This window comes from Saimiri boliviensis, chromosome 21 (assembly GCF_048565385.1).
Source record: "Saimiri boliviensis isolate mSaiBol1 chromosome 21, mSaiBol1.pri, whole genome shotgun sequence".
Taxonomy (NCBI): domain Eukaryota; kingdom Metazoa; phylum Chordata; class Mammalia; order Primates; family Cebidae; genus Saimiri; species Saimiri boliviensis.
The window spans coordinates 5,060,700-5,083,493 of NC_133469.1; the positions used below are offsets into that span (position 1 = coordinate 5,060,700).

The window sequence follows — 22,794 nt, forward strand, 5'->3', positions numbered from 1 at the left end:
CTAAAGAGCAGTTAGTTAGAAACAAGAATGAAGAAAGATGAACAGAGCCTCAGGGACCGGTGAGAAAACATCTGAGTAGCTGGAGTTGCAAAAGGAGAGGAGAAAGATCAGTGCAAGAAAAGAAAACTGAAGAAGTAATGGCAAAACCTCCCGAAATTTGGTGAAAGACACTCATTTACAGATTCAAGAATCTCAGGAAATGCCAAAGGAGGACCGCCCATTGAGGCCGTGGCAGGCCAGCCAGGGAATGGAGAAAGTCTGGATGCAAGATTCCACTGGCCAGCAGAGCATGGGACGTGGACAGCTCAGCGGCACGTCCGTCAGCCGTCCCTTCTACGGCCATCTCGGGTGCAGGGAGGGGCAGGTGTGCGTATGGAGAAAAACCAGCACTGTGGAGGTACAAATTCAAAAATCTTAATTTATTGTAGACTCTTCTCATTTGAAATTCCAGTGTTTTGAACATTAATAAATACACATCTGTTAAAACCCTCCAGTGTCTCATCTCTACCATAAAGTCTTAAGTAATAAAAATAGGTTTCCGTTTCTCCCGTCTCAAACTGACAGCTGTTTTTTGGTAACAGTTCTGATCAAATTAAAAATTACACCTCATGATGCTGGCTGTGGAGTATGTGAAAAAAATAAAATAGAACAAACAAAAAAATGACAGCTCGCGGTAGACCCCGTTACAGTGAAAGTGGACTGTTCGAAGACTTAAAAACCTTTCTGTACTTAGGAAATGTCAGGGGCAAACGTCCACAGGGAGCAGAGTTTTGTATCTTCGAAAGGCCACTCACCTGGTAAGGCACGTGAATGACTCATCCAGGTGTGAGGGCCGTGGGCTCTCATTTCCTCCTCCTGTCCTGGGCCGTTTTCAGCTACGCTCTTCCTCTGGCGCACAGGCATCTGCTGACAGTGCTCACATTTTCATCAGGGTAAAGTTTAAAACTTGAGTGTGGACACCTCTGCCTTTCACTTGATTTTCACCCTACTTTATGGTTTCTATTAGGAAGCAGCTGTTCGATCACTGATTTGAGCACCTGATTTGAAGAACAAAGGACACACTAAAACAAACCGTGTCTGAATAGTCCTGGGCCCTGTTCCACAGCCCCTCGGGCCACGCTGTGTCAACTGCCTGCAGCCGGGCCGTCCCTGATGTGAATTTCCAAAAACAGTTTGGTAACCGCTGAGGAGTGTGGCTGTGGCTTTGTCCCCGTGCACAATTGGCCATTTGAAGCAAAATGAAGTGATTGGTCAGACTCCAGGGATGGGACCCCTGCCTGCCTGGAGATCCTCCGACTCTCAAGGAGGTAGAGGATTGGCAAGAGGGACGGACAGCCTGGAACACCACACGCCTCTGCCCAAATCCGGAGCCTGCAACGCTTTAAGGTCGCAGGTCCCACTGGGAGCAGCAGTAAAGGACAAAGCCACCCCCACCTGCAGCTCCTGGGCCACCTGGGAGGGGTGAGGGGAGAGGGCGGTGGTCAGGGACCCACCAGGTGGGAAATGACAACTGTGTGGCAACCGTGCCCCACAGTGACCTCAGCAGGGCTCCTCACACCTGCCCAGTCCCGGACTGCCCTGTCTAGAATTCACACAGCTGGGACAGACGGCAGCAGAGGGTGAACGCACGATGGTGAACACAGCGCAGACCCAGGGGGCCCGTGGGGAGGGCCCACGCCATCCTCGCTCTCCGGCCGAAGGCAGCTGTAGGGCTTCTAACTGCTTGGTTTTAGCCCCACTGCTAACGCATCTTCCACCTTTGATCTGCTGGGGCGACAGTTTTGTCAACACATGCCAGATTCAAGTACAACTGTGCAATCTTCTTTACACAGAAGACAGCAAGAGATCATTCCGTGGATCTCCCGGGATCAACAAAGTCGGCACGACTGCAAAATATACACACGTTTCACCTCCTCAGAGTCCCATACACACGTATAAAAGTATCTACACCTTTTCCACGTAGCAAAGCAACTTTAAGACAAGCCGTGTCTTTGCAAAGGGCTGCCGGCCACGGCCCTGCACTGCCGTGAGATGCCCGCACGGGCAGCACTGGACCGCAGTCTTTGGTCTCTGCCCAATGTCCCTGAACTCTGGGCAGCCTTTGGGCCTGGTCTGGGGGCCCCTCTCACAGTTTTGGCTCTGTCTGCAGTCTTAGGACGCAGCGGTGCTGGACTGGTGGTCCGCGCCCCTCTCATGCCTGTTACCAGGTCTGACAGACCCTGAGCTCCTGGGACAGCCAAGACCTTTGTGGGTGGATGATCAGTCGGGGGGCTGTCACTGTGGGGACCACCACACTCGGGGCCCACTTCACTCCAAAGGCAGCGGCCCCTCGGGCTCCAAGGTCCCAGGGCTCGGCATCGCAGCAGCCTGTATGGGGGTGACGGGCTTGCCTCACGGTTTCCTGATGGTTCAAATTGAAGTTTCATTACTGCCTCTGCGTGTGGGAAGAAGCCATCAAGTAGGTGAAGGGTCAGTGAGGGTAGAGGCTGGGTGGGGTCCCCCCAACAGGGGAGAGAGGGCATCTGGGGGATCCCGGTAGGGCAAGCTCATGTCGGATGTGGCTGCCCTCGGGAGCCAGGAGAGGGGACCAGGACCAGCCGTGGGCCTCTATGCTGCTGGTCTCTGAGCAGAGCATGAGGAATTCACGTTAGAAACCAGTCATCTCTATGGTGACTTTTGGGAGGGATGTCCTAAAGACCTGGCTTCTCCCTTAAGAGTTTGGAGGGAGGGAGGAGCGACAGGGAGAGGTCTGGGGCCAGAATCCCCGCTCCACCCAGCCCCCTTCACCCGGGGATTCTGGGAGCCTCCATATCCTCAACCACAAGGTGGGTCCCAGTGGTCCCGGTCGCGAACAGTGCTGATCAAATGCAAAGCCCTCCACCTTGGATCGTGGCTGAGGCTTCTGAGTCCCAGAGGCCTGCGACGTGCCCCCAGGATAGGGGGTCTGCCTATCTCCAGGGGATCCTCCTGACCTCAGCTGCAGTGCGCCCCCATCACTGCCTGGGCTCCCTCAGCACTCAGGGCTCCAGGTGAGGTGGGTGCCAGGTCCCTGACCACTGCCCCCCCCCCTCTCTCCTGACTCGGGACGAGGGGGAGGTGGGTGGCCCCGGCTACTCACTCAGAGTCGGAGCCGGAGCCGTCGGCCTGGGCGCTCCCGGTGCGCATGTTCATGGCCACCCCATTGAGGTGCTCACGCCCCGGCTCCCTCCCGGGGCTCTTGACCATGATGGCGCCGTCCGGGCCCCCAGAGCCCAGGGAGGACGCGGGGCTCTGCTCACAGTGCCCCAGCTTCTCCCGGAGCCGGCCCTTCAGCATCTGCTCTGTCAGCATCAGTGGCGGTGGGTAGGTGACTTTATTTTTCAAGATGCCTGGAAGGAGATGGGGCAAGGTCACGTCCGAGTGATGCTGCGTGCGTTAGAGCCAGCCTCAGCCTCTCTACTTCCTCCTGGTTCCCCAGTTCCCAGAGCAAGGCCGGAGGGCCACGTCTGTCCCTCCCAGGCCCTGACCCGCCCCACCAGCCCCACCCCCACCTCCAAACCAGGGACTGGCCCTTCTGGGTCCTCCAGCCTCCCCAGGCACCTTTCCTCTGCTCCGGGGGCTGGCTGCCAGCAGGCCTGGCCGCGTCCCCACCCTCGCGGTCTGGGGGGCGCTCGCCGCAGTGACCGCCCTGCTCCTCGAGGTGCAGTTCCACGCTGACCTTGGTCTCCACCCTCAGGCGGGGCTGGCTGTCGGGATCCTCAGGATCCTCACTGTCACTGCCGCCTAGGCTCTGCTCAGGCCAGACGGCCGGGACATGGTTGACCACGGCGTCCCCTGAGGCACGAGGGTGGCACTCAGCAGGCAGTGGCACTGCCACTCGAGCTGTGCCCCTGAGTGCCACAGGTCTGGCAGGTCCTGGGGGGGGCCCTGACCTGCCTCTCCCAGACCTGCAGGCCTGGCAGGGCTGAACCCTAAAGGCAGGGAAACTGAGGCCCAGGAGGAAGAGTCCTGGCAGCAGGGCTGTCACTGGGCTGGCCCCCACCCCCTGCTGTATCTGTCCCAGTAACCACACATGGCTGCCCTCCCACCCCCGCAACCTGACCTGGACCTTGCAGTGACGGCCCACGGAACCGCCCCCCAGATTTCCTGCCTCTGCTTGGGGGTTTGGCACAGGGAGCACTCCAGAGGCTGTGGGGGAGCCCAGCCAGAATTCCCCAAGCCCAGGCGGTCCTTCCACGTGACAGCGGTGCCGCTGGGCATGTCCTGGGAGGCAGGGACCCAGCCACAGCCAAGGCCTGCCTGGAGCCTGCTGTCTGCAGCCCAGCCGGTCTACTGTGCCCCATGCACTCACCTTTGGGGGTGCTGTGGATGGCACCCCTGGCCGGGTCCCATTTTTCCTCAGCCCCCACCCCGTCATCCTCGCTGTCTGACGAGTGTGAGGAGGCGTAAGAGCTGCTCTGCTCATCCAGGGACAGCTCACTATCCGAGTCAGAATCGTGGCCTGTGGACAGGCAGGGGACAGGGAGGCTCAGGCCCCAGAAGGTGAGGGGGTCCCACCAAGGGCCAGGTCCCTGCTGAGCATGGTGAGGCTGCCAGCACTTCTGCAGGGGCAGAGTCCAGGGACTGCAGGGACGTGGGACAAACAACTCTCAGGGTCCTCCCCCCGGGGAAGCCATACCAGGGGGGTCTTTGGAGCCTCTAGGCAAGAAGGATGAGTCTGGCTCTCCGTGGCTGCCCCGTGCCGGCCCAGAGGACATGCTGAGCTTCTGGACCCCTTCATCCCTAGAGAGGCCAGGGAGGGTGGGACAGGAGGTGCTGGAAAGTTCTCTGGAAGTATCTCTACCCCTACCCTTCTGCGTTCCCATCAAAACAGCTTCCCGAGTCGGCGGGGGGGGGGGGGGGGGAGAGGATGTGGGGGAAAGGTGGGGGGAAAAAGTGGGGGGGAAGGTGGGGGAGAAGGTGGGGGGGAAGGTGGGGGGAAGGCAGGGGGAAAAGGTCGGGGGAAAGGTGGGGGGCGAAGGTCTGGGGAAAATGTCAGGGAAAGGTCAGGGGCAAGTTCTGGGGGGAAGTTCTGGGGGGAAGGTGGTATCAGCTGAATGGCAGGACCCAGGTGGGGGCAGTGGGGGCAAAGCCCGAGGGGGCTGGAGAGCCACGTCCCCCGCTCCCGGAGCAGGAGCCTGACCTGACGGTGCTGTCCAGCGAGGCGGTGGACTCGCCCAGAGCCGTGCGCACCATGTCCGGCCCGTCGCCGAAGGTGGTGGTGCAGTTGAGGGAGCGCTGTGGGGAGGGGAGGGGAGCGGCTGGTCACTGCCAGGTGGAGGCCACCACATGACCACCACCGGGATGGCTCTGTCCCCACGGCAAGTGCCCCACGCCCACACCCCGGCCGGGCCCCTGCCCGGCACACAGAGGGGACCGGCCCTGAGCAGTCGAGCCTCGCTGCGAACAAGAACGTCCAGCAGCTGAGGGAAGCGCATCCCGGTCCGCGGCCGCCGCTTCTGCTCAGGGTCCTTGGTGGTCCCGGCCCCCTCTTTCTAAGGCCTGGAAAAGCCGGGCTAGGATGCGACCGAGGCCCTGTCCGGCCGATTCTATCCCTTTCTGGTTCTGTCCCCGGCAGCCACACCGTGCTCTGTCGGCGGCTCCGCCATCCCCCCACGAGGTCGCACAGGCCGGCGGCTCCGCCATCCCCCCACGAGGTCGCACATCCTCCTCCCGCAGAGCCCCCGCTGCTCTCAGTGCCGCCCAGCTGGGTCCTGGATGTCCCCGGTGCCCGGTACCGTCAGCAGCATGGCCCTGGTGGTGGCGGAGTCCTCCAGGGGCAGCTTCCTCCCGCTGAGCACGCCCTTCAGGTGCCTCCGGACCTCCTGGTTGAGCACGCAGTGGAAGAGGAGGACGAAGGGGCCCTGGAGGGAGGACGGCGGGCTCAGCCCCGGTGCTGCCTCCCTAGGAGTCCACCTGCCCTCAGGCGCCCCAGCACGGCAGAGCGGGGCTCACACCGCACCCTCGGCCTCGGGGCCCAGGACATGCCTGGCCTCCCCTCCTCAGGGACTGCTGCTTTCTGGGGGGCAGGTGGGGAAGCTCAGAAACCAAGACGCCTGCAGCAGGCCCCCGGTGCACTGGAGGCAGTGAGCGCCCCGGCTCGGGCCAGTCTTCTGGGCGCACCTCCCACAGTCCTCAGGGCTCTCTGGGGTCCCCCCTGTGTCATAAGTCCACCTGCTAGGCAAGCCTTGAAGTGGCCATTTTTAGGCAGAAGTGGCCCAGAAATGGCCATTTCTGCCCCCTGGAGACGCTGGCCCGGCCCTGGGGCCATCGTCCCCAAACACAGTGCGGAAGAGGCACGGGCCCCTGCGCTGGCTGAACAGGGGACGGAGTCCTCACAGACCCAGGAGGACCCCACGCAGGGCTGCTTTGCGGCAGCCCCCTACCTGTAAGCCGCTGAAGACGGCGAAGAGGTAGTGCAAGCTCAGAGCGTCACGGTTCACGGCCAGCAGCCCCAGCAGCCAGGTGGCGCTGATGAGCAGCAGCAGGAGGAAGGCGGTCCTCAGCAGGGAGCTGCGGGAGGGCAGCGTCAGCCCGGTACCCACCGCCCCCTGCCCCTACCCACTCCCTCCCTCCCTCGCTGTCTGCGCGTCCACCCACCTGCCCGTCCACCCGTGCACCCAGCCATCATCCACCTTGCTCCCTTCCTCCCCTCCTAGCCAGGCACAGACTCATCCAGGAACCAGAGATCGTGTTAGTGGGGACAGTGGTGGAATAAATCAGGAAGCAAATAAATCAGATGAGAAAACAGGAGCCGTGACGGACACCAGGCCAGGGGCCTGAGCCACGCCCACGAGACACCCTGTGGAGGGCGCGAGGAAGAACCCAGGCCTGCCCTTGACGAGCTCCGCCTCCGTCTCCCCATCTGGAAAAGGGGATGACAAAGGAGCATTTCCTCCCAGGGTTCAGAGGGGATGGAGCACAGCAGGGTGACAGAGGCCGCAAGGTCCTCAGGTCAGGAATGGCACTGAAGACGGGGAACTGCTGAGGCCACGCCCTCCTGTGCCACCCTGAATCCGGCCTTCCAGCCACTCACCAGCGCTCCCTCTCCACCCCCTTCAGACTCTGCTGTCTCCTCCTGGCCCCCAGTCCCTGCTCAAGCCTCATCCCTTTGCCCATCCCTGGCTCAGTCCCATCTCCGCCAGGTCACCAGGGGCCACCTGGTTGTCCGACAGATGCCCCTACCATCCCCTCCTGACCCCAGCGTGGCTCCTGGACGCCATGCTGAGTCCTCCCGCGGTGGCCGGCTCCTCTGGGGGCCTCCTAGGTCCCCTCCCCTCCCTAGAACACTACAGGTCCCCTCCATGCTGGGCTCCTGTTCCACTGACCCCCTCTGATGGTGGGGGAGGGGATCTCCACTCCAGCAGCCCCAGCAACACCCTCATCACCCACCAGAAGCTTCCATCTTTCCTGCCCCGCCCATCTCCACTCTGGTGACTCCAGGCAGCCCAGTGCTGACAACACATCTGAACCTGGGTCGCTTCTGTGCCAGGTGGGAGGGACCGAGGCCCAGGGCTTGCTGCTGCCAGCCCCTCCCCTCAGCTAACCTCCCCCAGCCCCCGAGCCCCCTCCCCCCTGGCTAACGTCCCCCAGCCCCCCCCCACCTCCGCTAACCTCCCCCAGCCCCCGCCCCCCGGCTAACCTCCCCTGCCCCGTAGATGCAATGTGGGAGCCTCTCTCGAGCCCGGGCCTTCCCAAGGCTGCCCCCAGCCTCCTCCTTGAGGCACACATGTTCTTGTGCCCCACTGCCCCAGCACACAGACTGCACATGGGGGTCTCAGGGTCCAGTCAAGGTGGCTGCGTGGGATGAGCCCCACACCAGCTCCCACCCGCCGGTCACGTTCAGACCCACTTACACAATCCCTTTCTTTTCGTAATAATGGTGCTTTCTTTGGCAGGAAACCTTTGCAGACAGGACAAAAATGACTGTATTGATCTGAAACCAAGGTAAGTCGATCAGTGTCAGGTGGCCAACTCTTCTGTCTTGTCACCACAGCCCTCCAACTGCCAAACGCCCCTGAGGCCCTCACCCTGCTCCCCACCCCCTGCATCCCAGGGAGGGGTGGCTGGGTGAGGAGGCCCCGATCCCTGGCCTGTGGGGTGAAGCGCGCCTGTCCACACCCAGCCTGCCTGTGCGGGACCCTCCTGGGTGCTTGGCACAGACAGTCTCACATGGACAGGACGCGAGACCCAAATCCATGATCAGAGGGCAAAGCCCGGGAGGGGTCTGGCAGCCCCCCTGGGAGGGGCCTGTCACAGATGGCCCTTCCTGCCCTGCCTTGGCTGCTCAGAGTTGGCGGCCCCAGCCAGCCTAGGACACCCCTTCCAGCTGACACATACTTTGGGCACCTGGACTCCTGTGAAGGCCCCGCACTCACAATCATAACAGCTCCGACGGGCCCTGCAAAGCTCCAAATCAGGGTGTCTTGAAGGGACAGCCAGCAGAAGTCAGGGTTTCCGTAGCCCTGGGGGTCCAGGCCGACCGCCAGTCCTGAACACAGTGGGAGGCAGGGAAGGGTCAGGGCCACGTGCCCAGTGGCCACCCCTGCCAAGGGCCAGCCAGGGTGGGGTGAAATGGGGGACCCAGCATCTCCCTTCTCACAGGGGAGAGCGAGGGGCCTGAGGAAGGAGTCTCAGGCCCCTCTGAGCAGTCTCCCTGTGTGGGGTCTCAGGCTCGCTGTGCCATGGCCCGGGTGGCAGGAGCTGCTCCTGGATTGGCCCCATGAGGCAGGGGGCCTGTCTGGGCCAGGGGCTGCTGAGGAAGGCCACAGACCCTGGAAGGTGGCAGTGAGATGGTGCCTGGGAGAACCCTCCAGCTGGGCCATGTGGAGGTCAGGAGGCCGTGACGGTGCACGGGATGAGGCCCTGAGACAGATGGAGGACAGTGCCACCGCTGGGGGCCGTATTTGAGTGTTGGGGGGACGCCACACCACCCCATACCACATACAACCACGTGCACGTCATACACATAGACATACCCTATACACACGCATGCAGGCACGTACACACACGTGCACAGACAGGCATCAGGAGTATATATGACACCACCAGAGGCATACACCATACACACGTGCACACCACGTACACACTCCCAAAACCGCCTCGCCACCGAGCCTGCTCCGTGAGCTGCTTGTTCACACAAGGGAAGAAACGTTCTGAGGAGCAGCCATCGCCCCTCACCACCGTGTGACAAGCCAGATCCAGGCCGCCCGTGCGTGCGGAGCATCCAGATGGCAGGCAGGAGTGACCAGCAGCTGTGACTCGGTCTCTCTGGGCCCCTCCCCCACCCTGGCCCAGCCTGTGCTCCTCATTTGGATACTGAGAAGATCTCAGCCCCCTGCTGCCATCCCACTCCCTCTGAAGGAGCAGGTGACCCAGGACCAAGGACAGTCAGGAAGCCCCAGAGGGCCGGGCCGGGCCACAGCTACCGGCCAGTGCCTGCAGCTCAGTCTGAGGCTCCCAGGGAATTATTTTAAGATCTTGTGTGAGAGACCTCAGTGTTAAACAAAACAAAACAAAAAAACAAAACCTGTTTTTAAAGCAAGCTGGAAACGTGAGCTATCTGGAATTACCTCCAAAGCGCAGAGGCGTTGCGGAGACGTCCTCCGTCTGGGCGTCGAGGTGGCTTTTATACAAAGCCATGCGAGCCCCTTCTGGGTCACCCTCTTCATCTCAGTGTCTCTCATAGTAAGCCCTAATCTAGGCACAGTGTCGCTTGTCACATCACAAAGTGACAGCTGCCACCCCGCCCAACCTGCCCTCACCTCGACAGCGCTGTATGGAGGTGAAAAAGGTTCCTCAGCGTCCCTTAGAGTAGGGGGAGGTGAGTAACGTCACCACACCCTTGCCAGGAGCCTGTGTGGTTGCAGGCTGGCCAGCAACGTCGCTGTGGACGGTCCAGCAAGTGACTAGAATGGCACTGGCCCCAGAGTGGCTGCTGGATGCTGCCCTGGGGGTAACTGCCCCCTACTCCAGTGCCTCTGGCCTCAGACTTTATGTCCAACTCCCAGAACCCAGGGATTACCCAGGAAAAGAGCTTCGGTTCTTCCTTTTGTGAATAAAGGTGGATCTTTCTCAGTAGGGAACAAACTTCGACTTTCTGATTTTTAGCAACAAGTGTGCTGAAGTACAAAGTTTGTTATTCTGCTCATTGATTCACTCGTTCACTCACTCACTCATCCACCCGTTCCATCCACCCATCCACTCACCATCTCATCCACCCAGCTACCATTTCATCCATTCCTCTCTCCATCCCATCAACTCTCATCCCTCCAGCTAGTCTTCCACTCAGTCATCCTATCCATCCACCCTCCTGCTCCTCCATCCATCCACCCATCCATCACTCGTCTCTGTCCCTACATCCATCTACCCAGCCATCCACTCACACTTTCCCATCCCTCCATCCACCCAGTCACTCACCCCCACCCATCCACTCACCCATCCATCTAGTCACTCATTCCCTACCCATCCATCCATCCATCCACCCACCCACTCACCCACGCATTCACTCGCTCTTCCCTCTATCCTGCCTATGTGTAGACATGGGACGTCCGTCTGTTAGGTGCTGCAGCAATAACCCTGAGGAGACCTGGACCCAGCTCTCAAGGGGCTCACGCCTTACAGAAGACGTCTCCCCAGGTGTCTGCCATTGCCCCTGTGCATGCAGACCAGCGTGCAGGGCCGGGGCCGCCTCTGCTGGGGGCTGGGCAGGGAAGAGAAAGGACAGGTCTCCAGCACAGCCGGGGGGGCCTTGGCTCCCATGGTAACAACACGTGGATCCCCTGCTGAGCAGGGTCTGTTGGAAACCCGTATTTTAAGCAGGGCTGCTCTGTGCGTCCTCACCCGTGACAATGGCCGGGAGGCCCCAGCCCACGACGTAGTAGAACCGCATGGGCCCTGCGTCGATGTTGCGCACCTCGGTCAGCATGCGGTACACGTGCAGGCTCTCCACCAGGGTCCAGGCGAAGGTGCTCATGTAGATGAAGTGGAGGAGGATAGCGACCACGGTGCACAGGAACTGCGCGGGGAACGGGCAGATCAGCAAGCGCCCCTGCAGCCCGGGCTGAGGCCAGACAGGCATGAGAGAGGGTGGGAGGGCTAACAATTCCAGCCACGCTGTGCGTCTGTCCTCAACGGAGCAGGGCTACGTGTCTGGCCGATGGCTCAGAGCCAGGAACTGAAAATCAACATCCATGGGGCAGCTGAGCCAGCCCTGCCTGCCTGGACAGAGGGCGGCATGAGAATGACAGAGGCCGACCAGCCTCCAGGCCACAAACACACACCCATGCTCAGGAACTGTACCTGACACGTGGCCTGGGCCAGCTTCACACCCAGTACTCTGGGAGGGGCTGCCTGGCCAGTGCCCCCAAGGCTGCTGCCAGCTGGGAGAGGGTGGCAGGGTCTCCTCTGGGTCCTGGAAGGCTGAATCGGACAAGGCTGAGATGGCGGGGAAGGAGATGGGAGCATTTGGAGGGTCCCACCCTGACCCACCCACAGCTGGCCTGCTCTGGACACACTGTCTAATCCTCAGCAGCCATCCACCAGTCCACCCTACCAGGGGTCCCAGGGAACTACGCTTTAAAAGACACAAAAGGGTCGGAGGAGGAGGAGGGCCCCTGCCTCAACCCCAGGCTGGAGGCCACTTTGCTCAGGTACCGGGTCACGGCACCCCCAGGGGAGGCGGACACAGTGCGGGCGGCCCTGCTCCCACATCAGCCTCGAGGGGCCAGGCACCCTCCAAAAACAATGCCCCTGAGGTGGGGAGGGCCCCAAGTCAGCACCACATCTGTCAGATGCGGAACAGAGCAGGAACCAACGGAGAGAACGCAGGCTCAGGTTACGCTGGTGACAGCCCCTTGGCCCTGGAGCACGGACTTGGTCAGGAAACGAGGCGCGAGCGTGTGGCTGGTGAACCCTGCGCCCAACACCCCAGTTTCCTGAGTGGAAATCAGCCGGCTTAGGAAAAGGCAGGCGGCGAGAAGGCTGGTTGGCTGGATGGCTGTTTTAAATAACGTGAAAAGTATCGAGTATCAGATGCAGCAGCACATGGGGGGAAAAAACGTGAAAAGTAAACCCACAAAACCACCTTTTGAAAACAGAAAGTGCGCGGACTGTGCCGTCCCGGCTACAGCAGGGCGCACCTGCTTCCGTCACCGACACACCACCTTTTCCAGAAATAGAACAAAGACAAAAGCGATGCATACTAAATCATTTCAGCCTGCCAGTGCTCCGAGAGATGAAAAACCTCGCCCAGAGACAGGATTGCGGGTTTACAAAAACCCCATAAAGCCCAGGCACGCTGCCAAGACCCTAGAATGCTGCCCGGGCGCCCTTTTCCTTCTCCTGCTCAGCCGTGCGTGGCTGCGGGGACAGCGGGGAGATGAGTCATGCTGGAACCCGGGGGCGGCCTCGGCTCTGCTGGTGGGGTTCAGCTGCCGGGAGTGGCCTGCGCCTCCCTCTCCTCCATTCACACCACTCAGAAGCGCCTTCCCCGTCCAGTGTGCTGATGAGAACAAGCCCACTGCGGGGACGTGCCTGGCTGTGGGTGTGAAGAAAACCCCCCGACAGTCGCAGCGGCAGTGACTGCCATGTAGACCCCACACACGGAGCCCCCGCCAGCCCAGGGCCTCGGCCTCAGGGAGCACCTGAGAGCAGCGGGGAGGGTTGACCCTGGCTGGTCCGAACACGCCTGGGGGCTCATCCGTGGTGGGCCAGGCCTGGTGCTCCACCTCCCACTGCTGGGAAGCCGTGGCGCCTCCTCAAGGGTGAACCGCGGGTGTCAGGGGGTGCCCACCTTCCCTCTTGAGCTGAGGGGGGTCTGGAGAGGTCCCACTGCTTGCCGCAAAACCGGAGGAGCAGCGCAGGTCGGCACGTGGCCCTGAGCAGCTAGCCGGAAGGTTCCAGCTCAGTCTTTCTATTCCCTTCCGTCCCCAGGGCCTGCCCACTGCCACGGACACCTCTCCACCCCCGAGTTGGAGGCGGCCTCCCCTGCTCACGCCGCACACCTTCCTCGGCCCCGCAGGTGCCCCGTCTCACCCAGACCTTGCCTCTCAACACGTGGTGTCTTCATCTACTCACTCTCCCTTCTGGAAACGTCAAAGGCCCCCACCCCTCCTTCCTGGCTGGCCCTGTCCCTCCTTGCTGCCCATGCCCAGCGCCCTGGCTTGGGTTCTGGGTCCCCACTCCGCCTCCCAGGGTGTGTACTCATCAGACTGCTCTACTCCCCCGCCCGCCGTCCACCTGCTGCTCGGCTCCTGTTTCTATTTTTTTTTTTTTTTTGAGACAGGGTCTCACTCTGTTGCCCAGGCTGGAGCGCAACGGCGCAATCTCAGCTCCCTGCAACCTCTGCCTCCCAGGTTTAAGCGATTCTTGTGTCGAAACCTCCCGAGTAGCTGGGATTACAGGTGCCTGCCACCATGCCCAGCCAAGTTTGGGGTTTTTAGTAGAGATGGGGTTTTACTATGTTGGCCAGGCTGGTCTCAAACCCCTGACCTCAAGTGATCTGCCTGTCTCAGCCTCCCAAAGGTATCCTGCTGGGATTGCAGGAGTGGGCCACCACACCCAGCCCTTAAGTTAGTCTTGACAAGAGTCGTATTTTAAGTCTCAGATGTACTAGCGTTAACACTGTTCATAGTACTGCCTTCTCTTCTCATCCCCAGCACGGCTGCTATGTGCTTTTAGTCTCTTCTTTTTCAGTCTTAGATTTGTCTTTCAAAATGAATTAGGGATTTATTTTCTCTCGCGTCATTATTTTCTATTTCACTGATTTCATTATCTCCTTTCATACCTCCTCAATTTACCTCTAAATTCTGCCTTGATTCTACGCTGCCAGTTCCAATGTGTAATTTTCATTGACAACTTTGTCATTATGAATCTTCCCAATTCCTCTGAAATGTTTAAGGTCAGTCTGTGCTTTCTATAGGGATGTTTTGAGTTCATTTTATTAGGTACATAAAAATTTATAAGTTTATATCTTCCCAGTGAATGGACCTTTTTATAGCAGTGCTGTCTCTAAATATCATTGTTCATCCTCACGCCGAGTTAGTCTGCTTATTTTATATAGCCCTCAGGTTCACTCCGGCTGGTAGTTATCTGGCATCTCCCTTCTCATTATTCTCAACCTCTACCCTCTTGTACGCCTCCACACACGGGCTGACTCTGACCTGACTTTATCTTCTAGCTCTATGTCATGGGCAAGGTCCTATCTTTTTTTTGAGACCGAGTCTTGCTCTGTCACCAAGCTGGAGTGCAGTGGCGTGGACTCAGCTCACTGCAACCTCTGCCGCCCGGGTTCAAGTGATTCTCCTGCCTCAGCCTCTTCAGTAGCTGGGACTACAGGTACATGCCACCATGCCAGGCTAATTTTTTTGTATTTTAGTAGAGACAGGATGACCTCGATCTCCTGACCTCGTGATCGACCCACCTTGGCCTCCCCCAAAGTGCCGGGATTACAGGTGTGAGCCACAGTTCCTATCTTGATCTCACTGGCAGGGTGAAGCCACAGGGCTGTTCAGAACTAGTACCCATGGTATACGAACACAGACTACATTTCCCAGCCATGGCCACCGGTGCCTCCCTGGGCTCCACCGCAGCGGCCGGGCAGCGCCAGCCAGAGTTCTCGGCTCTCTTCCTCACTGGTTGCTGCCACCCCCTGGGTGTGCTCTGGTCTCTGCACCTCCCTAGCCCACTGCCTGGAGGATCTCTTGCCAGCTTTTTATCTCAGCCATCTCAGCCACTTCCTAGGGCAACCTCTGCTGTCACCCCAGCTGGGGAACCCCCCTCAGGGATGCTCAGCTGTGGGATCACCAGCTCCAGGAAGGCGGGGACGCGGACTGCTTATTCTATTCCCCGCTGTGTTCCCGGCCCCAGGCACACAGTAGGTGCTCATTCATTGCACAGCTACTGAGAGTGCGAATGGTGACTGAGGTAAAGGGTTAAATGCACCCAAAGTCACTGTGAATTCAGCAGCTCAAGATCCAATGTGGGTCAGCTCGCCCCAAACATAATTTCAGAAAAGGGCCCCGGCCGGGCCCTGTGGCTCACACCTGTAACCCCAGCACTTTGAGAGGGTGGGTGGATCACCTGAGGTCAGGAGTTTGAGACCAGCCTGGCCAACGTGGTGAAACCTCGTCTCTTATGAAAAATACAAAAATTAACCAGGCCTGGTGGCGCATGCCTGTATTCCCAGCTACTAGGGAGGCTGAGGCAGGAGGATCGCTTAAAACTGGCAGGCAGAGGTTGCAGCGAGCCGAGATTGTGCCACTACACTCCAGCCTGGGTAACAGAGCGAGACTCCATCTCGAAAGAAAAAAACAAAGGGCTCCCATCTCCCAATAAAGAGTCAAGGTGGCGAAGCGCTTGGACCTGCTGGTGAATACCATGTCTCCACCCACAGCCTGTGACCCGGCAGGTTCCTCCCCTAGGGCATCTGCGAATCGGAGGTGGTGGCGGTGAGGAAGACGCCAGCCAGGGTGCTTGGAGTAGCCAGCACGGGACTGCTGAGGCAGGCGGATCACCTGAGGTCAGGAGTTCGAGACCAGCCTGGCCAACATGGCGAAACCTCGTCTCCACTAAAAATACAAAAATTAGCTGGGTGTGGAGGTGCACTCTGGGAGCAGGCTGTGAGGCGCAGCCCAGACAGTGGGGAGGGGAGCAGAGGGGTCGTACCGGGTTCTCCGTCTGGTTGATCCCCATCACGAACACCAGCTGAGAGAGGAAGAGCGCGGCGGCCAGGTGCTTGTGAATGCTGTGCAGGTTGGAGCACAGCGTGCGCACCAGGCTCAGGAGGACAAAGGCCACCAGAAGGGCTGCCAGCGACAGGGACACAGCGGCATAGCTGACGATCTTCAGCGGCAGCACCTCCCCATTCTGTGGGCGGGAAGGTTGAAGGCAGGAGAGAAGGTTAAGGGCCGAGGCTCAGATCCGGTCGTTGCGTAATAGACACAAATGACACACTTGCTTATTAAATGATCAAAGGCTGGCAGGAACCAGCGTGACCGTCACGTTGTTCTCAGGGCGGCACAAAACAAGCACAAAGCACAGATGAACCGTGTGGGGTGACAAGTTCTGGAGGTGGACGGTGGTGACGGTGGCGCAGCGACAGGAATGTACTCAGTGCCACTGGCCGTACATTTCGACGGGAAATTGGGTGTTATGCAGATTTTGCAACATCAGAAAACAATAAAACCTGCCCGGCGCAGTGGCACATGCCTGTAGTATCAGCACTTTGGGAGTCTGAGGCGGGGAGTTCACCTAAGGTCAGGAGTTCGAGACCAGCCTGGCCAAGGTGGTGAAACCCCGTCTCCACTAAAAATACAAAAATTAGCTGGGTGCGATGGCAGGTGCCTGCAATCCGAGCTACCCAACACGCTGAGGCAGGAGAATCCCTGGAACCCAGGAAGCAGAGAGGTTGCAATGAGCCAAGATGGTGCCATTACACTCCAGTCTGGGCAACAGAATGAGGCGCCATCGCAAAAAACAAAAACAAAAACAAACAAAACTAAAAACCCCACAGGCAATTCCTGCTTATGCAAAAGGTAAACGTGTCTCCTCCACAGGTGCATGCAACGCCTCTTGGACTTCCTCGTAATTCTATCACGGACTTACTCTTTTGGCTGAAAGACTTACTCCCACTTTACAAAGAAAATGAGTCATTGTGGTAAAACGACATGAACGCAATTTCCTTTGTTCAGCAAAACCTTTTACTGAGCACTTATTATGTGGCAGGGGTTCTGACAGACCTGACAAGTGCACTGGTCCCTATCATCCTTAGATCACAGCTCTGAGGAGAGGGCGGATGTGACCCTCACCTTCCTTCCAGGTGAGAAAACCAACGCTGAAAGAAGCCAAACAGGCTGGGTGCAGTGGCTCACGCTTGTAATCCCAGCATTTTGGGAGGTCAAGGCTGGTGGATCACCTGAGGTTGGGAGTTCGAGACCAGCCTGACCAACATGGAGAAACGCTGTCTCTACTAAAAAAATACAAAATTAGCCAGACGTGGTGGTGCACGCTTATGATCTCAGCTACTTGGGAGGCTGAGGCAGGAGAATCCCTTGTATATGGGAGGGGGAGGTTGCAGTGAGCTGAGATCACGCCACTGCACTCCAGCCTGGGCAACAAGAGCAAAACACACACTCACTCACTCTCTCTCTCTCTCTCTCTCTCACACACACACACACACACACACACACACACAAACACACACACACACGCTAAACAACTCGCCGAGCAGGGGCAGAGCTTCAGGTTTCAGTTATGTGGACTGGCAGCCTCAATGCTTCAACTGCCACGGCGATGGGCATCTGTACCCTCCCCATCCATCCTGTTGTTCCTACTTAATCCTAACTATGACGTGTTCTATCATTACCAGCAGCACACGGATGTTCTATGCCAGCTCCACATGTCTCTATCACAGCTTGTTATATGAAATTACTTTTTAAATTTCCATTATCTCTCTTTTTTTTTTTTTTTGAGACAGGTCTGGGCTCTGCTGCCCAGGCTGGAGGGCAGAGGTTCGATCTCAGCTCACTGCACCCTCCGGCTCCTGGGCTCAAGCCATCCTCCTGCCTCAGCCTGCCAAGTAGCTGGGACTACAGGCACGCACCACCATACCTGGCTAAATTTTGTATTTTTGGTTGAGACCACCTCCAACCCCGTTTCACATGTTGCCCAGGCTGGTCTTAAACTTGTGAGCTCAAGTGATCTGCCTGCCTCAGCCTCCCAAAGTGCTGGGATTACAGCTGCGAGCCACCACACCCAAGCTTATTATGCATTTCTTACAGGCAGTGAACATGTCTTTATAAAAAAGGCTGGGTATGGTGGCTCACACCTGTAATCCCAGCACTTTCAGAGGCCTAGGCATGTGGATCACCTGAGGTCAGGAGTTCGAGATCAGCCTGGCTAACATGGTGAAACCCAGTCTCTACTAAAAATACAATTAGCTGGGTATGGTGGTGGGAGCCTGTAATCCCAGCTACTTTGGAGGCTGAGGCAGGAGAATCACTTGAATCCAGGAGGTGGAGGTTGCAGTGAGCTGAGGTTGCGCCACTGCACTCCAGCCTGGGCGAAGAGCAAAACTGTGTCTCGGCCGGGCGTGGTGGCTCAAGCTTGTAATCCCAGCACTTTGGGAGGCCGAGGCGGGTGGATCACAAGGTCAAGAGATCGAGATCATCCTGGTCAACGTGGTGAAACCCCGTCTCTACTAAAAACACAAAAAATTAGCTGGGCATGGTGGCGCGTGCCTGTAATCCCAGCTACTCAGGAGGCTGAGGCAGAATTGCCTGAACCCAGGAGGCGGAGGTTGCGGTGAGCTGAGATCGCGCCATTGCACTCCAGCCTGGGTAACAAGAGCGAAACTCCATCTCAACAAAACAAAACAAAACAAAACAAAACAAAACAAAAAACTGTGTCTCAAAAAAAAAAAAGAAAGAAAGAAAAGTTGTGCTAACATATACATGACATAAAACGTGCCCTCTTGGGGAAGTGTTCAGTCCAGCAGAGTGTATGCTCACACTGCTGTGTTTTCCGTGCTTTTACAAACCAGGACACCTGTCCAGGCCCCAGGCCCCTGGGGAGTTTCTGCATTTACAAGCTATGGTTCTCTGCTATCTTCTGGAAGGGGTTGCTTACCATATGGGACTGAGCTGGGAAGCCAAGATCAGGCTGGGCCGGGGAGGCCGAGTGCTCATGGCCCTGGGCCTGGAACTGCCCCTCCGGAGGCTCCTTCAATGCTCTTGGCCCTGGGTGTCCCTGGGGCCTGCAGCAACACCCCAGGCTCCCTCCACTGGCTCGGGGGCTGTTCAGAGACTCTGGCTTTGGGGCACCCGGACCACAGGAGCCTCGGACACCCACTCCAGCCTCCTTTCTTCTGCCTCAATTTCAGCCTCCTTGGCCCACATCACCTGGCATCCTGGCCAGGAGACCACCTCCAACCCCGCCTTTCTATGAACCAAGTCCACTAACCACTGACGCCTCTCCAGGCTGGGTCCTCTCCAGTGCCTTCTGCCCATGAGACGGGGGCACAGACAGGGCACCTTCCCATGCACATTGCACAGAACGCTGCAGCCCCCCTCCAGCCCTGCCTCAGGACTGACTCACCCTTCCAAGAATGTGACAGAAACCAGGGCCACTTCACATCAGAAAGCCCTCGCGAAGGACGGTGATCTGGACGCCTGAGCCACAGCGCAGCCCTGGGGAGGGGCCAGGGGAGGCCACCCAGACCTCTGGTTCTGCCTCCTAGATACCGGGTCCCACACAGGCCGCCCCAAGCTGGCTCCTACCCCTTTCCTGTCTGGGTGATGGGAGGCCAGGCCAACGCTCAGGCCACTCCCCAATCCACCCGCAGGCCCACAATGGCCGGCTCACATTCCCAGGCCGCTTAAAATGCCAGGGGTTAAACATTAGCCGCCCAGCCTTTTGTCCTGCGGCCCTGCGTGTGGCCCCGAGGGAGAGCGCTCACTGTGCTCTGCAGCTGTCACCTCCCCTACAATCAAAGCGGGTCGACAGCGGCACCTTCCAGCAGACCCGCTCTGAAGCGAGGGGCAGATCCTGGGAGCCCCTTGGAGGCTGAGCTTTGGGTCTGTCATCCCCGGGTTTAATGCACAAGCAGGGCTCCCTGAAAACCCTTGTCACGGGGCTTTGTGATGGAAATCCTCGCGGACTCTGGCCAATCCTGGAATGTTTTTTAACTGGTTCATGTGCTTTGTTCAAGGCACTTGCCGTGGAAGATTTCGTTTGAGGAGGGGGCAGGCTCGGGGGTAGGCTTGGCGGGCACAGCGGCCGCAGGAGGATGCCCACCTCACGCCTGGAGATGTCCATGAGCACCGCGAAGCTGGCCGTGTGGCTGCACTGGCATGCGACGTGCGTCCGGTTTCTGGACAAGAGCTCACACCCCCGGGCAGACCACCCTCCCGTCCCACTGACGCTGCGGAGAGAAGAGAGAAGGGGCGGGGGTGAGATGGTTCCCTCTGCCCATGAGTCTGTCGGGGGCAGCCTTTGCCCAGCCCTGGGGGCTCACAGGCCATCCTGGCCAAACCAAACAGCAGGTATCGTGAATGATGAAAGCCCCGCGTCCTCGCAGGCTGCTCCCCACCATGCTCCTCACCAGCCCCCTGCACCGAAGACAAGAGACACCCGTGGCCAGGTGTGGTGGCTCACACCTGTAATCCCAGCACTTTGGGAGCCGAGGTGGGGGGATCACGAGGTCAGGAGTTCAAGACCAATCTGGCCAAAATCGTGAAACCCCATCTCTACTAAAAATACAAAAAATTAGCTGGGTGTGGTAGCGTGCACCAGTAATCCCAGCTACTCGGGAGGCTGAGGCAGGAGAATCGTGTGAACGCAGGAGCCAGAGGCTGCAGTGACCTGAGATCACACCACTGCACTCCAGCCCCGGCGGCAGTGCAAGACTCTGTCTCAAGGAAAAAAAAGCCACCCAATGAAGGCAGGACCATGGGGAGTCTCCCTTCCCTCTTGTGTCTTGTCAGGGCCTCCAAGGAGCAGCCTCTGAAGTTCAAGTTCTATGTGTCCTCTGGCAGCAGAACTCAAACGGGGCCGTCTCATGTCCACCACACGCCCTGCTGCTGGAACCGCCCCCTGGAGTTCACACAGCTGTCTCCTTCTGAGGATAGACGCTTTCACAAGAACATCTCACCTTCCTCTGACACTTTCATCTTCAGATTGCACAATGTTTTATGGGAGCTGCCCTGAAGCCAGGGCCCCATAGTGACTCCCGCTTTCCTGATGGGAAGCCCCAAATAACAAGCTGTTATGAGGTGTGTCTCAGCTTCAGACAGGACTGTGCCCTCCCAGACTCTGGGAAAATCACATCACCTCTCAGATCCTTAGTTTGCTCGCCTATAAAATGGGATGTGAACGCTAATATGTTTGCCATGAACTTTACAATCTGGGAATAATAGGTACAACATAAAGCAGAGAGCAGGTCATTAGAGCCAGAGCTAATTGCCAGGATGCAGATGAATGCCCAGGACAGACAGCTGGCCCGATGTCCCTCGTAGTGAAAGGGGTTCCTTTATTCTCTCCTTTATAAGCCAAGTGCCTATTACATTTTAGATACTGTGCTGCTTGCTCATTAACTGGGACTTGGAAGGCACAGAACCAGGAGAAGGCTGGCCTGAATGGGTTCCTGGCATGGGCTTGCTCACCACGGCGCGGCCCCCCGCACAGCCGCCACTCATGGTTCTCCAATGTGCCCAGGGGAACCGTGGTGGGGGGAGGGGGGAGTGTTCCCGCTGCACAGACGCCCCCAGATGCACAACTTGGGGCGTGCTCACGCTCTGACTCCCCGAGTCCTGCACGGCGTGTCCCCTTCCTGGCACTCCCTCCCGGTGTGTGGACACAGTGGGTCTCCCCACCAGATCATGCTCCCATCCTCCCACCACCCCCCAGTTCTAGTGTCTTCTTCTAAACAGAGACAGCAAAAGTGAAAACGAACCAGTAGAGTAAAAGCAAGCTCCTGGTAAAGACAGAGCAACTCAAAGAAGTCCACACCTCACATAAACCCTGCAGCTAAAAAGGCACAGCAAAGCAGGAACACCACCGGCTCCCAGCAGAGCTGAGCCACGCGACTCTGAACCCAGTCTCACGTGTGGGTGAGAATCACTCATTCTGTGTTTTTCTAACTACGAAACGCCTTTCCCTCACTGGGACACATGCTGAAACAGACTCTGGCGCACCACCTCCCGCCTTCGACACTCTGCCGGCTGGCTCTCTGATGCTGCTTCTGGCCTGTGCTGCGGCCAGATATGGCCGCTTGGGGGTAAAGGCAGTCCCCAAAGCTGGGCTGTGTCAGCCTCTTGGGCAAGACTAAGAGCAGGGGCCCTTGTCTGGTATGGGGACCCCCACACATAGCTGGGAGTTTCCACTGTCAGCAGAAGGGCTCCTGAGCCCAATCTCTGGGTCTGCCCTCCCGTGTGTGACCAGGACAGGCCTCTGTCTTATCCAGCAGTGAACTGGCCAATACACTAGTGTGGCCACTGCATCTCGGGAGTCCTGTAGGTGAGGAGCCCCTTCCTGGGTGTCAGCCTTGAGGGATCTCTCTGTGCACCTGCATGTCTGGCTCTCCACGTGTGGGTCTGCATGCATCTGCGTGTGTGCATCTGTGCGTGCGAGTCTGCGGGTGTGCGTCTGCGGGTGTGAATCTGCATGTGCATCTGCACGTGTGCGTCTGTGGGTGTGCATCTGTGTGTGCGAGTCTGTGGGTGTGCGCCTGCGGGTGTGTGTCTGCGGGTGTGCATCTGCGCGTGTGCATCTGCGGGTGTGCACCTGCGGGTGTGCATCTGTGGGTGTGCATCTGCGGGTGTGCATCTGTGCATGTGCATTCTGCGGGTGTGCGTCTGCGTGCGAGTGTGGGTGTGCATCTGGGGTGTGCGTCTGTGCGTGTGAGTCTGTGGGTGTGTCTGCGTGTGTGCATCTGCACGTGTGCATCTGTGCGTGTGCATCTGCGGGTGTGCACCTGCGGGTGTGCATCTGTGCATGTGCATCTGTGGCTGTGGATCTGTGTGTGGGCCTGCATGTGTGTGTGCATGTCTGCGTCTCCATGTGCAGGTCTGTGTATGTCTGTGTGTGGGCATCTGGGGGTATCTGATGCTCCCACAGAAGCAGAGCAGGAGGCTGACTGTCCCACAAGGGGCTGGAAGGGGAGACACAGACCACAAGGGACCATCCTCGTGGGACTCTCTGCCACCGATCCCCCAACCCTGCGGTGCTCTCTGCCTTGGCTAAGCTCTCACATGGGGATGTGGGGCTCCCGGCGCCACA

General features: G+C 58.6%; 1 protein-coding gene and 1 pseudogene across 4 annotated transcripts in view; both read right to left on the reverse strand.

Moving 5' to 3' along the window:
* Positions 1-97: 97 nt before the first annotated feature.
* Positions 98-22,794, reverse strand: part of CELSR1 (cadherin EGF LAG seven-pass G-type receptor 1) — a 175,339-nt gene continuing 152,642 nt past the window's right edge. Inside the window, exons 23-36 of one of the 4 annotated variants that reach the window (XM_039463279.2) lie at positions 19,813-19,939; positions 15,685-15,885; positions 11,320-11,439; positions 10,861-11,035; positions 8,397-8,509; positions 7,875-7,954; positions 6,405-6,531; positions 5,757-5,882; positions 5,162-5,256; positions 4,658-4,761; positions 4,331-4,480; positions 3,580-3,813; positions 3,119-3,368; positions 98-2,401 (exon numbers count right to left, since the gene is read on the reverse strand). In XM_039463279.2, coding sequence (XP_039319213.2) covers positions 2,392-2,401; positions 3,119-3,368; positions 3,580-3,813; positions 4,331-4,480; positions 4,658-4,761; positions 5,162-5,256; positions 5,757-5,882; positions 6,405-6,531; positions 7,875-7,954; positions 8,397-8,509; positions 10,861-11,035; positions 11,320-11,439; positions 15,685-15,885; positions 19,813-19,939 — 1,912 coding nt within the window. In that variant the 3' untranslated portion in view covers positions 98-2,391. Of the gene's footprint in view, positions 2,435-3,118; positions 3,369-3,579; positions 3,814-4,330; positions 4,481-4,657; positions 4,762-5,161; positions 5,257-5,756; positions 5,883-6,404; positions 6,532-7,874; positions 7,955-8,396; positions 8,510-10,860; positions 11,036-11,319; positions 11,440-15,684; positions 15,886-19,812; positions 19,940-22,794 lie in introns of all 4 variants that reach the window. The other 3 variants (XM_039463278.2, XM_039463280.2, XM_039463281.2) reach the window with 3 other exon arrangements.
* Positions 19,952-22,794, reverse strand: LOC141582614 (uncharacterized; annotated as a pseudogene).